Source organism: Anomaloglossus baeobatrachus, chromosome 4 (genome assembly GCF_048569485.1).
Source record: "Anomaloglossus baeobatrachus isolate aAnoBae1 chromosome 4, aAnoBae1.hap1, whole genome shotgun sequence".
Lineage (NCBI taxonomy): Eukaryota > Metazoa > Chordata > Amphibia > Anura > Aromobatidae > Anomaloglossus > Anomaloglossus baeobatrachus.
This window is the reverse complement of record NC_134356.1, coordinates 691,541,806-691,555,564: the sequence shown is the minus strand read 5'-3', so window position 1 is coordinate 691,555,564 and position 13,759 is coordinate 691,541,806. Positions and strand designations below refer to the sequence as shown.

The 13,759-nt window shown below is 41.1% G+C and overlaps 1 protein-coding gene across 1 annotated transcript in view; it reads right to left on the bottom strand.

Annotated features, from left to right (window-relative positions):
- Positions 1-425: 425 nt before the first annotated feature.
- The window catches only part of LOC142302961 (olfactory receptor 1500-like), a 52,907-nt gene continuing 39,573 nt past the window's right edge, over positions 426-13,759 (bottom strand). Inside the window, exons 3-4 of the mRNA XM_075344063.1 lie at positions 655-926; positions 426-510 (exon numbers count right to left, since the gene is read on the bottom strand). Coding sequence (XP_075200178.1) covers positions 426-510; positions 655-926 — 357 coding nt within the window. The remainder of the gene's footprint in view (positions 511-654; positions 927-13,759) is intronic.

Below are 13,759 nucleotides of genomic sequence, written 5' to 3'. Positions count from 1 at the left end.
AGGGGGCGGGTCGTGCGGCGTCATAGCGACGTCACACGCCAGGCGGCCAATCGGAGCGGAGGGGCGGAGATGAGTGGGATGTAAACATCCCGCCCATCTCCTTCCTTCCGCATATTCTACGGAAGCCGCAGTGACGCCGGTAGGAGATGTTCCTCGCTCCTGCGGCTTCACACACAGCGATGTGTGCTGCCGCAGGAGCGAGGAACAACATCCGACTGTCGCGTCAGCGTAATTATGGATTACGCCGACGCTGCAGCGATGATACGATTACGACGCTTTTGCGCTCGTTAATCGTATCATCGAGCCTTTACACACTATGATGTCGCATGCGATGCCGGAAGTGCGTCACTTTTAATTGGACCCCCACCGACATCGCAGCTGCGATGTCGTAGTGTGCAAAGTACCCCTAGGAGTTACTAGGATCTTCAGTTGAAGGGTTCTCGAATTTGATCAACTTTTGACTTTGAAGAATATTTATCTTGTTCTTGACATATTTCTGTACCAGAATTTCTAATCGACAAAATATAAGGAAATTATCTGATCAATTTTAGATAAAATTAGAAACTAAACTTAAGTTTATGGAAAGCTTCTTTAAATTCCTTATTCCTCAGAGTGTATATAAGAGGATTTAGAAATGGGGTCAGCACACTGTACATCAGATATAAGACTTTGTTTAGAACCAGGGATTGTCCTTTTGTTGGAAACATATAAACAATAAACAACGTCCCATAAAATATGGAAACCACAGTGAGATGGGAGCTGCAGGTGGAGAAGGCTTTATGTCTACCGGTGGTGGATGGGATCTTCAGTATGGTGATGACAATGTACACATAGGACATTGCAATTATTATGAAAGGAACTGCAACAACTAAAAATCCCAGTATAAGACCCTGGATATCAATTATGGTTGTGTCTGAACAGGAGAGCTGCACAAGAGGTAAAAAATCACAGTAAAAATGGTCAATAATATTTTGTCCACAGAAATGTAAATTATAAATGGAAATTAAATTTGAACTTATTATCACAACAGATATCCACAAAATAATGTTTACTGATATACCACAAAATGTCTTAGTCATAATAGCGTTATAACGGAGGGGGTTACAGATGGCCAGATAGCGGTCATAGGACATCACCGACAGTAAAAGACATTCCATGGCCTCCGAGGTAGCAAAAAAGAAAAATTGGAAGATGCAACCAATGAAAGACACAGTAATTTCTCCATACAGTATGGTGTTGAGAAGGGTGGGGACAATGTCTGTAGTCACCACTATGTCACACAACGATAGCTGGGTAATGAAGAAGTACATGGGGGACTGGAGGGATTTACTCACTAAATACAGGGCTATTATTAGGAGATTTCCAGTAATGACCCCATAGTATGCAATAATAAGTAGGGTACTGAACAAAAATTTAAAGTTGTGAAGATCTGGTAACCCCATAAGTATAATAGATGTGATGTTACTTCTGAAAAAACCCTGTAAGAGAAAATAAAGGACATTTACCAATATTACAAGAATTTACTAAGAAGTTTTACCGTTTTTTTGCAATGTAAGCTAATTGTACAGAAGTGGTCTAGTTATTAGGACCCCCTTATTGTATTGCTGATGGAATCGCTTTCCTCCTTACATAAATAATGTATATTTACAGTTTTTGTAAAAAAATAACTCTATAGTTTTCCAATATTAATTTTATTTAGGTGATCAAATCTGTAAACCTTAGTCATGATTTTCCCCTTATAAACAGTAGGGGTGTATTTCTGGATTTGCATTTTACATGCAACTTTGCATTGGGTGTTCGTAATGGATTTACTATTGTGCAGGATTGCACAACTATATACAGTACAGACCAAAGGTTTGGACACACCTTCTCATTCACAGAGTTTTCTTTATTTTCAGGACTCTGAAAATTGTAGATTCACATTGAAGGTATCAAAACTATGAATTATCACATGTGGAATGAAATACTTAACAAAAAATTGTGAAACAACTGAAAATATGTCTTATATTCTAGGTTCTTCAAAGTAGCCACCTTTTGCTTTGATTACTGCTTTGCACACTCTTGGCATTCTCTTGATGAGCTTCAAGAGGTAGTCAACGGAAATAGTTTTCCAACAGTCTATAAGGAGTTCCCAGAGATGCTTAGCCCCAGAGATGCTTAGCACTTGTTGGCCCTTTTGCCTTTACTCTGCGGTCCAGCTCACCCCAAACCATCTCTATTGGGTTCAGGTCTGGTGACTGTGGAGACCAGGTCATCTGTCGTAGCACCCCATCACTCTCCTTCTTAGTCAAATAGCCCTTACACAGCCTAGAGGTGTGTTTGGGGTCATTGTTCGCTTGAAAAATAAATTATGGTCCAACTAAATGCAAACTGGATGGAATAGCACGCCGCTGCAAGATGCAGTGGTAGCCATGCCGGTTGTGTATGCCTTCAATTTTGAATAAATCCCCAACAGTGTCAGCAGAAATACACCCCCACACCATCACACCTCCTTCTCCATGCTTCACGGTGGAAACCAGCCATGTAGAGACCATCCATTCACCTTTTCTACAAAGACACAGTGGTTGGATCCAAAGATCTCAAATTTGGATTTATCAGACCAAAGCACAGATTTCCACTGGTCTAATGTCCATTCCTTGTGTTCTTTAGCCCAAACAAGTCTCTTCTGCTTGTTATCTGTCCTTAGCAGTGGTTTCCTAGCAGCTATTTTACCATGAAGGCTGCTGTACAAAGTCTCCTCTTAACAGTTGTTCTAGAGATGAGAAGGTGTGTCCAAATTTTTGACTGTACTGTATGTTTATCATAGTATCATAGTATCATAGTTTTTAAGGTTGAAGGGAGACTCTAAGTCCATCTAGTTCAACCTGTAGGCTAACATGTTGATCCAGAGGAAGGCAAAAAAACCCCAATGTGGCAAACAAGTTCCAATGGGGAAAAAATTTCCTTCCTGACTCCACATCCGGCAATCAGACTAGTTCCCTGGATCAATACCCTGTCATAAAATCTAATATACATAACTGGTAATATTACATTTTTCAAGAAAGGCGTCCAGGCTCTGCTTAAATGTTAGTAGTGAATCACTCATTACAACATCATGTGGCAGAGAGTTCCATAGTCTCACTGCTCGTACAGTAAAGAATCCTCGTCTGTGATTATGATTAAACCTTCTTTCCTCAAGACGTAGTGGATGCCCCCGTGTTCCAGTCGCAGGCCTTGGTGTAAAAAGATCTTTGGAAAGGTCTCTGTACTGTCCCCTCATATATTTATACATTGTGATTAGATCCCCCCTAAGCCTTCGTTTTTCCAAACTAAATAACCCCAAGTTTAATAACCTGTCTTGGTATTGCAGCCCACCCATTCCTCTAATAATCTTGGTGGCTCTTCTCTGCACCCTCTCCAGTTCAGCTATGTCCTTCTTATATATCGGTGACCAGAATTGTACACAGTATTCTACGTGCGGTCGCACTAGTGACTTGTACAGAGGTAGAACTATATTTTTTTCATGAACACTTATACCTCTTTTAATACATCCCATTATTTTATTAGCCCTGGCAGCAGCTGCCTGACACTGTCCACTAAAGTGAAGTTTACCATCCACCAATACACCCAAGTCTTTTTCTGTGTCTGTTTTACCCAGTGTTCTACGATTAAGTACATAATCATAAATGTTATTTCCTCTACCCAAGTGCATGACCTTACATTTATCTACATTAAACTTCAATTGCCACTTCTCAGCCCAATCCTCCAATTTACATAAATCTCCCTGTAATATAAAATTATCCTCCTCTGTATTGATTACCCTGCAGAGTTTAGTATCATCTGCAAATATTGAAATTCTACTCCGCATGCCCCCAACAAGGTCATTTATAAATATGTTGAAAAGAAGTGGGCCCAATACTGACCCCTGTGGTACCCCACTATGAACTGAGACCCAGTCCGAGTACGTACCATTAATAACCACCCTTTGTTTCCTATCACATAGCCAGTTTTTAACCCAGTTACACATATTTTCCCCTATCCCCATTATTCTCATTTTATGTACCAACCTTTTGTGTGGCACCGTATCAAAAGCTTTTGAAAAGTCCATATACACAACATCCACTGCATTTCCCTGGTCCAGACTTGAACTTACCTCTTCATAGAAGCTGATCAAATTAGTTTGACAGGATCGATCCCTCATAAACCCATGTTGATACTCTGTCATAAGGTTATTTTTCTTGAGATACTCCAATATAGCATCTCTCAAGAAACCCTCAAGGATTTTACCAACCGTAGAGGTTAAACTTACTGGCCTATAATTTCCCGGCTCAGTTTTTGTCCCCTTTTTGAATATTGGCACCACATTTGCTATGCGCCAGTCCTGCGGTACCGACCCTGTTATTAAGGAATCTGAGAAGATTAAAAATAATGGTCTATCTATCACAGAACTCAATTCCTGTAGTACTCTGGGGTGTATGCCATCCGGGCCCGGAGATTTGTCAACCTTAGTGATTTCGAGGCGGCGGCGTACTTCCTGCTGGGTTAAGCAGGTAATATTCAAGTGTGAATTTATGGTATCACTGGTCATGTCATCTGCCATGGCATTTTCTTGTATAAAAACCGTAGAAAAAAAGTCATTCAGCAGGTTGGCTTTACCCTCATCCCCTTCCACCATTTCACCAAGACTATTTTTAAGGGGGCCAACACTATCGCTTTTCAGTTTTTTACTGTTTATGTAGTTAAAGAATATTTTAGGATTATTTTTACTTTCTCTCGCAATGAGTCTCTCTGTCTCAAACTTAGCTAACTTAATTTGCTTTTTACATATTTTATTTAATTTTCTATAATTATATAATGCCTCATCACTACCTACCCTCTTTAATTCTTTTAAGGCTTTCTGTTTTTCTTTTATTGCTTCCCTTACAGCTCTATTTAGCCATAGGGGTTTCCTCCTATTTCTAGCATGTTTGTTCCCATAGGGTATATTTTCTGCACAAGCCCTATTCAGGATGCTCATAAAAGTCTCCCATTTGCTTTGTGTACTTTTATTACTTAGTACATCATCCCAGTTTATTGCACTAAGATCATCTCTCAACCGTTTAAAATTTGCTTTCCTGAAGTTTAGTGTCCTTGTAGCCCCTCTACTAGACATCTTACTAAAGAATACATGAAAACTTATTATTTTGTGATCACTATTCCCCAAGTAACCCCCAACTTGTATATTTGATATGCGGTCTGGCCTATTGGTTAGTACAAGGTCTAGTAGTGCTCCCCCTCTTGTGGGGTCCTGTACCATTTGTGAAAGGTAATTATCTTTCATTGTTATCAAAAATCTATTTCCTTTGCTGGAACTGCAAGTTTCTGTTCCCCAATTTATATCAGGATAGTTAAAGTCCCCCATAATAATTACCTCTCCGAGACTCGCTGCTTTATCAATTTGCTTTATGAGGAGATTCTCTACCTCTTCCATAATATTCGGCGTCTTATAACACACCCCTATCAGTATTTTATTATTCATTCTCCCCCCCCTTATCTCCACCCATAGGGACTCTACATTCTCAGTACCCTCACATATGTTGTCACGCAGGATGGGTTTTAAGGATGATTTTACATATAGACACACACCTCCCCCTCGCTTATTTGTACGGTCATTCCTGAATAGGCTATAACCCTGTAAATTAACAGCCCAGTCATAGCTCTCATCCAGCCATGTCTCTGATATCCCCACTATATCATAATTTTCTTCCAACAATATTAATTCTAATTCCTCCACCTTATTTGTGAGGCTTCGGGCATTAGTGTACATGCACGTTACGTATGACTCTGTACCTGTATTCCTGCTTACTGTATTAACTGTCCTAACCCTTCCCCCCGTACCACCCCCAATTTCATTACTTGTGCCCTGGTCACTATCTGCACTACATTCCCCTTCTATAAAGTGAATACCCTCGCCCCCCATTCCTAGTTTAAACACTCCTCCAACCTTCTAGCCATTTTCTGCCCCAGCAGAGCTGCACCTTCCCCATTAAGATGCAGCCCATCCCTAGCATAGAATCTGTAGCCAACTGAAAAGTCGGCCCAATTCTCCAGGAACCCAAAACCCTCTTTCCTACACCAATTCCTGAGCCACCTGTTAACCTCCCTGATCTCCCTTTGCCTCTCTAGTGTGGCTCGTGGCACAGGTAGTATTTCCGAAAATACCACCTTTGAGGTCCATGCTTTAAGCTTACAACCTAATTCCCTGAAATCATCTTTAAGGACCTTCCACCTACCTCTAACTTTGTCATTTGTGCCAATGTGTACAATGACCGCTGGGTCCTCCCCAGCCCCTCCCAGTAATCTGTCAACCCGATCAGCGATGTGCCGAACTCGAGCGCCAGGAAGACAACACACTGTTCGGCGATCCCTGTCTTTGTGACAGATTGCCCTATCTGTCCCCCTAATAATTGAGTCCCCCACTACCAGTACCTGTCTTGCCTGCCCTGCACTCCTATTCCCCCCCTTACTGGAGCAGACACTCCTCTGGCGTTCAGAGGTCATGCCTTGCTGCAGCAATGCTACCCCTGTAATGACATCCCCCTCATCTGCCAAGTTTGCAAACCTATTGGGGTGTGTCAGTTCAGGACTAGCCTTCCTAGCACTTTTCCCTTTACCCCCCTTTCTAACTGTCACCCAGCTACCTACCTCACCGTCCTGCCGCTCCCTACTACGATCCTCCCCCACATCTGACCCAGCAAGCTGCTGCTCAGTGAGCAGCAAACTCCTTTCCATATTGCTAATGCATCTCAGAGTTGCCAGCTGCTCATTTAGATCCAGTATCTGGGCTTCCAAATGTGCAACTTGCTCACATCTCGAACAACAGTATGCACCCTCGAACGGCTTTTCAAGGACTGCATACATGAGACAAGATGTACACTGGATCGCATTAGCAATAGTGGAGCACATTTTCTAATGGGGATAGCACTAAACAAATGTTAAGTAATTAAACAACTAAATACAAACAATTCTACTCACACTTACTTTTGCTCACACTTTGCTCACTCACGCTCACAATGAAGAAGACAGGCTAAAACTCGCGCGCCGCTAGGCGCGCGGTTTTCAGAAGTCTTCCTTCCGGCTGTAACGGCCAAAACCCGGTTCTCCTTGAGCTCGCGGTGACTCTTCACTTATCCCAGAAGGCACTGGGAATATGCAAATTATCCTCGCAAGACTCCTTCCCTGGCTTTCAGAAGTCTTCCTTCCGGCTGTAACGGCCAAAACCCGGTTCTCCTTGAGCTCGCGGTGACTCTTCACTTATCCCAGAAGGCACTGGGAATATGCAAATTATCCTCGCAAGACTCCTTCCCTGGCTTTCAGAAGTCTTCCTTCCGGCTGTAACGGCCAAAACCCGGTTCTCCTTGAGCTCGCGGTGACTCTTCACTTATCCCAGAAGGCACTGGGAATATGCAAATTATCCTCGCAAGACTCCTTCCCTGGCTTTCAGAAGTCTTCCTTCCGGCTGTAACGGCCAAAACCCGGTTCTCCTTGAGCTCGCGGTGACTCTTCACTTATCCCAGAAGGCACTGGGAATATGCAAATTATCCTCGCAAGACTCCTTCCCTGGCTTTCAGAAGTCTTCCTTCCGGCTGTAACGGCCAAAACCCGGTTCTCCTTGAGCTCGCGGTGACTCTTCACTTATCCCAAAAGGCACTGGGAATATGCAAATTATCCTCGCAAGACTCCTTCCCTGGCTTTCAGAAGTCTTCCTTCCGGCTGTAACGGCCAAAACCCGGTTCTCCTTGAGCTCGCGGTGACTCTTCACTTATCCCAGAAGGCACTGGGAATATGCAAATTATCCTCGCAAGACTCCTTCCCTGGCTTTCAGAAGTCTTCCTTCCGGCTGTAACGGCCAAAACCCGGTTCTCCTTGAGCTCGCGGTGACTCTTCACTTATCCCAGAAGGCACTGGGAATATGCAAATTATCCTCGCAAGACTCCTTCCCTGGCTTTCAGAAGTCTTCCTTCCGGCTGTAACGGCCAAAACCCGGTTCTCCTTGAGCTCGCGGTGACTCTTCACTTATCCCAGAAGGCACTGGGAATATGCAAATTATCCTCGCAAGACTCCTTCCCTGGCTTTCAGAAGTCTTCCTTCCGGCTGTAACGGCCAAAACCCGGTTCTCCTTGAGCTCGCGGTGACTCTTCACTTATCCCAGAAGGCACTGGGAATATGCAAATTATCCTCGCAAGACTCCTTCCCTGGCTTTCAGAAGTCTTCCTTCCGGCTGTAACGGCCAAAACCCGGTTCTCCTTGAGCTCGCGGTGACTCTTCACTTATCCCAGAAGGCACTGGGAATATGCAAATTATCCTCGCAAGACTCCTTCCCTGGCTTTCAGAAGTCTTCCTTCCGGCTGTAACGGCCAAAACCCGGTTCTCCTTGAGCTCGCGGTGACTCTTCACTTATCCCAGAAGGCACTGGGAATATGCAAATTATCCTCGCAAGACTCCTTCCCTGGCTTTCAGAAGTCTTCCTTCCGGCTGTAACGGCCAAAACCCGGTTCTCCTTGAGCTCGCGGTGACTCTTCACTTATCCCAGAAGGCACTGGGAATATGCAAATTATCCTCGCAAGACTCCTTCCCTGGCTTTCAGAAGTCTTCCTTCCGGCTGTAACGGCCAAAACCCGGTTCTCCTTGAGCTCGCGGTGACTCTTCACTTATCCCAGAAGGCACTGGGAATATGCAAATTATCCTCGCAAGACTCCTTCCCTGGCTTTCAGAAGTCTTCCTTCCGGCTGTAACGGCCAAAACCCGGTTCTCCTTGAGCTCGCGGTGACTCTTCACTTATCCCAGAAGGCACTGGGAATATGCAAATTATCCTCGCAAGACTCCTTCCCTGGCTTTCAGAAGTCTTCCTTCCGGCTGTAACGGCCAAAACCCGGTTCTCCTTGAGCTCGCGGTGACTCTTCACTTATCCCAGAAGGCACTGGGAATATGCAAATTATCCTCGCAAGACTCCTTCCCTGGCTTTCAGAAGTCTTCCTTCCGGCTGTAACGGCCAAAACCCGGTTCTCCTTGAGCTCGCGGTGACTCTTCACTTATCCCAGAAGGCACTGGGAATATGCAAATTATCCTCGCAAGACTCCTTCCCTGGCTTTCAGAAGTCTTCCTTCCGGCTGTAACGGCCAAAACCCGGTTCTCCTTGAGCTCGCGGTGACTCTTCACTTATCCCAGAAGGCACTGGGAATATGCAAATTATCCTCGCAAGACTCCTTCCCTGGCTTCCTTCAGTTGTATTGATGTATAGATAGCCAGACTTTTTTGATGCCTGCCGGCTGAAGAAATTGCAATATAAAACAAACTATAGAACAAATTATCACAAGTTTATTTTCTTCAGGGAGGTAAAAATTGAAAATTAATTAAATTAAAAAAATAAAATAAATAAAAATAAAGTTTAAATAATCTTGCTTTTCAACATAGAAAAAAATAAATAAACAAATAAATAAAACATTTATAATCTCTGCAAAAGACCAAGCAAAATATGAAATAATTATTTCATCAGCTAAAAATAGACAAAAAAATGAAATCTTAAAAATGACTTTTTCTGGTGAAGCATCTTAAAAATGCAATTAAAAATGATTAAAATATCCTATGTACTCAAAATTATATTTATAAACACTGCAGCTTACAATAACACAAATCCCTAAAATCATAAAGCTCCATCTATGGAAAAATAAAAATGTTCCAGGTCTCAGAAAATTGTTCCCTCACTCTGCCCTACATGTATGGCATGAGGATTTTGCCGGCTCACAAGCAATGCCAACAAACTCATTAGTGTATTTTAGGTATATGTCACTTCTGACCCCCTGCTGTAATGCTCAAGCCCTGCCCCGGCAATGTCATTAGCGATAGCGGTATTTATCAGTTTATTTGAGGGAAGTGTCTCCCTCTTTGTCACCATCGTCCATCATCTGTGGAGCCTTTTTGTCAGGATGCTCACCACAGGCCAAGTAATGTCCTAGAAGGCACCCAGTTTTGGTATCGTGGCCTGTTAGGTATTGCCTTAAGCAGGACCTGACAAACCTCCTGCCCATGTGAGACTGATAATATTAATAAGCATTGCAGATTATTGGACCATCACACAAGTGACAGTACATAATAAATATTAAGACTAGTAAAAAAAAAAGTAAAAACAAATTTTTGTAAAAATATGAAAAAATAAGTAAAATTGTATAAAAAAAATGTGAAAAATATTTTGCAAGTATCGCTTATTTCTGTAAAGAAACAAAGTAAACAAAATTCATTAGAGTTTATTGAAGTCGACATGTATGGAATGGCCAGATTTATAAAGCTATCACATTATTTAACCCAATTGACCAAGTAAATAAATTTAATAAAAAGCAAAACATACTGCTTTTTTGTTTACTGACATGAAATATCAAATAAAAAGTGATCAAATAGAAATACTGAAAAAAAAAGTGTTAATAGAAACGTCCTTCCTCCCTGCAAAAAATAACCACGTATATGGCTCTGTGGGTGAATAAATACGTTTTTAGGTCTCCAGAAGCACAAGCTAGGCACTTAAATGGCATATATGCAATTCTAAAGGCCCATTTACACACAATGACATCGCTAACGAGATATCGTTGGGGTCACGGTGTTGATGACCCACATCCGGCCTCGTTAGCGACATCGCAGTGTGTGACACCTTTTTGCGATCAGTAACGATTGCAAAAAAAGTGTCAAATCGTTTGTGTGTACACGTGGTTCATTTTCAAAAAATCGTTCCTCTTTTGGAATGCAGGCTGTTTGTCGTTCCTGCGGTAGCACACATCGCTATCTGTGACACCATAGGAATGAGGAACAACATCGGACCTGCGGCCACTGGCAATGAGGAAGGAAGGAGGTTGGGCGGGATATTCCGGCCGCTCATCTCCGCCCCTCCGCTTCTATTGGGTGGCTTCTTAGTGACGTCGCTGTGATGCCAAACAAACCTCCCCCTTAAAGGAGAGATTGTTCGGCGGGCACAGCGACGTCGGTGAACAGGTAAGTGCATGTGACGCTGCTGTAGCAATATTGTTTGCTACCGCAGCAATCACCCCGTGACACACCACCGACGTGGGCGGTTGCTATCGCTCGTGACATTGCTAGCGATGTTGCAACGTGTACAGCCCACTTTAGTCTGCAATATCTACTTACCACTAATTTTTGAAAAACATAAGTTTGGTCAAAATAGTAACTACAATAAAAAAATTATCTCCCTGTATTTAATTTGCTATTGAGGTAATTTTTTTTTTGCTATATTTTTTGATTTTTTGACAGCTGAAGGTGTCTTCAAATGGTACCAAATATTATTCCAGGAATCTGTGCCCCAAAAGCTAAATGGTACTACTTCTATTCTGTGCCTTGCCAATTGCCAAATAAACATATATGACCACAAGGTTTTGTCATACTTAGAAGAAATTGTACAATAAATTGCAGGTTACTTTTTTCCTTATAAAAATGAAACATTTAAATAGAAATCTTATTAATATTCTAACAACTGTTATTTTTTCATTTTAGCAAAGTCAAATTGTAAGGAAATAAGTGAAACAACTGTAGCACAACATTTTTTTTTTCAGCCCAAGATCAATTCCTTGAGTAATGTTGCTTCCAAAATATAATTACTTTGTGGTTTTCTACTATTTTGATTTCCCGTGGGTTCTGCAAGTGACACTTATAAACAATTGCTACCAAATTTGTACTCCAAAACCTAAGGTGCAATTCTTCCCTTTCAAGAACCACCGTGTGAACAAACAGCAAACTTTAAAGTAAAACATTACTTTTACTATATTTGGGAGAAATTGCTTTTTAAATTTTTAAATCTATTACTTTTTCTTTCTTGTGAAAATGAAAAAAATATAGCTAACAAATCAGAACATTTTAGTAAAAAAACCCATAATTTTTAGTTTTTTTGTTTCCACCATCAAGCATTATAATAAATTCCCTAGCTATAAAAGTGTTGCTTCTGAAATGTTGCCACTTTTGGGGACTGGGCACTCCAGCTTTACTGGCAGCTACACGTTTCTGCAAATGAACCCTCAAACCATCCAAGACAAATTTGCACTCCAAAAGCCAAATAGCATTTCTTCCCTTCCAAGTCGTGATGTGAGTCCAAACTGCAGTTTAAAACAACAAATGGGCTATTGCTACATTTTAGGAGAATTTATTTTATAAATTTTGGGGTCAATTTTCTCCTACTAGCCCTTGAGAAAAAGTTCAATATGGGGTAGTGCATCATTTATTTAAAATAAATAAATAATTGTTGGGTTCCAATGTCTTTAACTTTCTATAGGTCCAAAGAGTCACTTTTACTTGATAATTTCCTTCATGGGAATAATTTCTAAAACAGTGTCAAATGGGAGTGGTTTATACTTTTTTGGCATTTTGTGAACACCATGTCACATTTTCACTTCTCCCAATCTATTGCAATAAAGGGAAACATAGCGCATCCATTAACCTCTTTTTTTATTTTCAAATCCAGTGTTATAAACTTTTGTGAAACACCTATATGTCTTAAAAGGTCACTACAATAAATAAACTCATTGAGGGAAATATTTTGAAAATATAGGTTTTCTGCAATTTTGGCACCTTGGAGTCACTACAAATGTGAATTGGCATCCACAAAATGTTATTGCCAAAATTGCATAGAAAATGGTAAACTCCCTACTGTCATATCTTGTGCCCAAACAGTACATTCTGATCAGAACTAACAACATGCTCTAGAGAAATTACTTTATCATTTTTTTGTTCCATTTTATTCTTTTACCTTTGTGAAAACAAAAAAAAAATTATAAGTGTAAAACCAACATTTTCATGGAAAAAAACATTTTTTCAACATTGAGTTCCAATGTTCTAAACTTCTGTTAAGAATCTGTAAGGTTAAAAAAGTTCAATATGCTCCAAATTGAATTCTTTGAGGGGTCTTGTTTTTAACATGAGATCACTTGCTTGGGTTTGTGCAGTTTTGTCACCTTGGGGGATCTGCAAATATGCTATAATAGTCAGGAACATTTGCAGTAGCATTGTGCTCAAAAAGACAAGTAGCACTCTTTAGGCCGGTTTCACACATTCGGCATTTCGACACTTTGCTGGATCCGTCACGCTCCAGTACAGTGCAATACAGTACATTAGCATTGCGGCAAGCTTGCCATGATGCCATTATACTGTATTGCACTGTAATGGAGTGTGACGGATCTATCAAAGTGGCAAAATGCCGGATGTGTAAAACCGGGCTTACTTATGGTGAGTTGGCATGTTCCCCACTGCTTGATAGGTGATTGAGATGCTCGGATATGCTCATTACTCAGCCAAGTATTGTAGGTGCGAGTTTGTGTCATTTCTGTAGAATCTGACAAAAATATCCAGTTCCCTTCAATGACTGCCATTTGCAGTTTCTGAATGGCTATCACTGTGGGGGAAAAACAATGAGTTTGAATGCCGTGTTATTAAAAAAAAAACAGCTCACCCTTCCCGTGAAAAGCTGGACTGACCAATCATTGACTTCCATTATTTAGCATTTGAGTACTTTAGTGCTCGCTTATCATGACTCCATGCATTGTTTGCACATTATGTTCCCAAACAATAGATTCAAACAAAATATGTGGTGTTGGCAAGCTTAGTAGAAATGACTTAACATATTCATTTTTTCAGGATAAAACAATATTTAAGTTGAAAAAATTTAATATTACATTTTTTATTTCCACTTTGCAAACAATTCGTCTGACACATGTGTAAGGTTTAAAAATTTAAATAATGCAGTTTTGAA